General features: G+C 29.6%; 1 protein-coding gene across 1 annotated transcript in view; it reads right to left on the bottom strand.

Annotated features, from left to right (window-relative positions):
- Positions 1 to 2,908: 2,908 nt before the first annotated feature.
- LOC105265183 (uncharacterized) overlaps positions 2,909 to 3,704 on the bottom strand; it is a 4,522-nt gene continuing 3,726 nt past the window's right edge. Inside the window, exon 4 of the mRNA XM_011302554.1 lies at positions 2,909 to 2,927. Within this exon, the coding sequence (XP_011300856.1) occupies positions 2,909 to 2,927 (19 nt within the window). The remainder of the gene's footprint in view (positions 2,928 to 3,704) is intronic.

Genomic DNA, 3,704 nt, shown 5'->3' on the forward strand with positions numbered 1-3,704 from the left:
TTTTTTTTTTGCAATCGTGATAGAAATGTTCAACTGTCATTTATGGAATAGCAATGATTTCTTAGTTTTTATAGGAGACGTAATTAAATTTGAAAAAAATATATTTTCAGGTGAAGTATTTGAAAAATTAGAGGACGAGGACGAGCAGGGCTGGTGCAAAGGAAGAAAGGACGGCAGAGTAGGTCTTTATCCAGCAAACTACGTCGATGTCGTATCCCAGTAATGAGTTTATATTTTGAAAACCTCTTGAAAAAAGCCAAATTCCAAGTGATTAATTCAATTAATCGCACCGTGTGCATGAATAAACATTGAAATGCTTAATTATTCATCACACGGATGGACAAGAAAAGGGCCCCTTGTTTATAATCAATTCAATAAACAAATACTGTCACTAATGACTAGTGAATCCCCTCACCTATCAAAATTTCAAGAGGTTGAGTTGTTCGTAATTCGTTGTTCAACGAAATAAAACAAAACGTAAGACGAAAATAGATAAGAAAAATATAGAGGCCAGTTTGATACATTAAAATGGCAGGCTGGTTGATGTTATTATTATTATTTTTTTTGTTTTCAAATAAATCTGAAAGAAATGAGTTGTGAAAGAATTACCGAGGACGATTGAATGATTTGAAATTGTCTATCTGGAATGCTAGCTTAGTGTATGGAAATAATACCAGTATAATATACAGGAAAAAGATATATATGAGAAAGAAAATCATCGCAAGTATTAAAGGGTGCGATGGAAAAATGCGTATGCCAATTAATAGATTTTTTTGAATAAAAGAAGACAATTGTACAGATTTGCGTTTTTCTTGTTCCCTAGACTTATTACTGAAACTAAGTCTTACTTACTTATCGGGAAAATCTCACTTCCTATTTATCCTCTTATTATTTCGGCAGCAAAAACAAGATATTAAAAATTATATTTAATTTATTGTTATTATAATTATTAAATTTTTGAGTTAATATAGTATTTGCGAAAAACAAAAAAAAAAACCTTTATGAATGATGTCATTGTAAATAATAGTTATCCTTATAATAGAAAAGTACATTGAAGTTATTATTGTATGGTTTTAGATTCATTAATTATTATATCAATGATCAATGTTATTGACACGTTACACATAAACAAATTATATTCTCCCCTTCCTTCCCCAAATAATTGTATTACAATTAAGAAAACACGGGACCCAAATTATAGTCTGTTTTTTAATACGGAACACAAATGGAACAGAATAAACAAATACCAAATTCGATTAACAAAAAATCAGACTAATTATTGAGGAAATTTTTTCCTCCGATTATTTGAACAACAAATGTCCCAATAGCATTCTCATCTGTATGGGTGAAATTTAAGGAGTGATATCAGATAGGCACGGCGGCGATGTGTGAGTCGAGCGTAAAATGGTCAAGTTTGTAATGCTATTTTCTATATTTATGAAATCAAAATGACAAGCATTGTAAAAATTATATTTATCATCAATATATAGAATTGATGATTAAATCGCATTGATATTTTTGAGGGTCTAATGTAGATAAATGTTGTTTCCGCAGTTGGCTTATATTATCAATATAAGGAATAAATTGAATGATTAATTGATGAAAAACCAATTAATTAAGCTACGTGGATTTTTTTATAGGGCTCCATTTCCGTCACTTGATCATTTACTTATTTTGACTTATTTACTTAGATAGTATATTGCCGTATTGCGCCCAAAATTATTGAGTCACTCCTTAAAAAAGACCAGACTATTTTGTAGTGAAATGGTAAAACTTAATGGATTAATCATGATATTCTCGGTTTTCTTGATGTAATCCTGGTACGATTGAGGAATTTTGAATATCAATCATCAGAATGATTCCAAATTAAATCTTACCAATTCAATACGGTATTATGAAAGATAATACATACACATTCCCCTTTGTTGTATATAGTCTTCTTCTATAGGGGTACTAATGATTGCACTAATGATTGCTTAGGCCAATCATGATGCCAAGGTTCACTTGGATGACGACGTGAATGAGGATATTTGACATTTTTTAAAGTCATTTCATCAAGATGTTCGTTTCTTCTGTTTAAATGAAATAATCATTAAAAATCCAAGTCAATGGAGAAGTTTTCGTTGGACATTGTAATAAATCAATTAAGTTTTAGAAAATGAAATTCTAGAAAATTGGTTGAGATTTGGTGCTATGGCAGGCATGTCGATATTTCGATTTGTTGAATTATTTGGGTGAATTTATTGATTAAGTCGTGACTTTAACAAATTCGAGTGGAATGGTAGAATGTTACGTGTTGTATATTCCAGTATTCAACTATCCAAATAATAAAAAATAACTTGTGACGATGATTAAAATATTCAATGGATATTTTTTAATTTTCCTTGCTAACGGTTTCGACAGGCAATCTCGCTCATTTCTATATCTTATAGAATTATACTCAATTATTCTTGAGTTGATTCGTATAAAACTGTAAGAGAGTAAAAGAATAACTCCCATAAAAATGGAAAATTTTCACTGATCTTGTAACGCAGTGGAATGAAATTAATTTAATTTGTACCAATCACGTGAACAAGACGAGAACTAGGAGAAAAATAGAGGAATATCTGTAACTAAAAAAAGTTTGTAGTGGCTCTTAATCATTTTTTTTGCAAATGTACATTGTCAAAGAACAATTTCGAATGTGTCTTATAAAAATGAAAATATTTTACGTCAAAAGAAGACTTTTGATGTTTGCTCTAAGTTCCACCCTTTAATTTGATAATCCTGGCATTTTGTAGATATGTAGAATTTTCCAATATTGAAAACTTTATTATTGTTTTCTCCATTTGGCATATGGGAGAGAAATCAAAACACAAAAATTCTCTTATTTTTTCTTATTTATATTTGAGTTGGATGCCAAGTATAACTATGGTTGAACAATGGTTCTGAAAACATACACAAATTGTTATTGATTCTTCGTTCCCGGAAATAATTATTTGCATATCAAGATAGTGCGCATATTTCATGTTCATTTTTTATTTTAATCACAAGTAATCATTAAAAATAACTTCCGAATAACATCTGTGATTTCGAAATTTTCATATTTTATTCCGGGAATAAAAAATTGAAGAATCCAACCAGCTTTAACATACGAACGAAATACTTGTTATTTACAATGTTCAATAGTCTTTTTTTACATTAAGACGTTTTTCGTGTGAATTATGAAGTACAATTACATCGTAGTATGTAATAGTTTCATTTTGTACAAGAGTAGCCTACTCCCGTAATCGAGTAGATAAAAAATAGAGATAAAATCAAACCGGATGAAAAGAGATACTTTTCAATCCAATCTCATTATTTTTATCGAAATAGCGCGAAGTAAAATTAACAAAAGAAAACACCATCTAATTTGTAACGATTGTGCGGCAAATTTGAAATATTAATATAACTTAAGAAAATATTTTCCATCCAACTAATCTCTGAAGATATTTCTCTTCGTAAAAATCTTCTTCAAGTAATGAAAGAAAGTCCATTATTCCGCGCCTTGAATTGTTTAATAGACTTTTCTTCAATCATTACTCATTATCTGATTATGGATGGAAAGAATTAGTAACGGAAAAATTGAAGAAACTTTTATGAAGAAATGTTCGTTAATTTTTTGTAGAGGCATCATCAATCAAGTAGTTGAGTTGAATTGGAGAAACGCTGAAGGGACCGAAAAA

The sequence above is a fragment of the Fopius arisanus genome, unplaced genomic scaffold (genome assembly GCF_000806365.1).
Source record: "Fopius arisanus strain USDA-PBARC FA_bdor unplaced genomic scaffold, ASM80636v1 scaffold00001, whole genome shotgun sequence".
NCBI classification, from domain to species: domain Eukaryota; kingdom Metazoa; phylum Arthropoda; class Insecta; order Hymenoptera; family Braconidae; genus Fopius; species Fopius arisanus.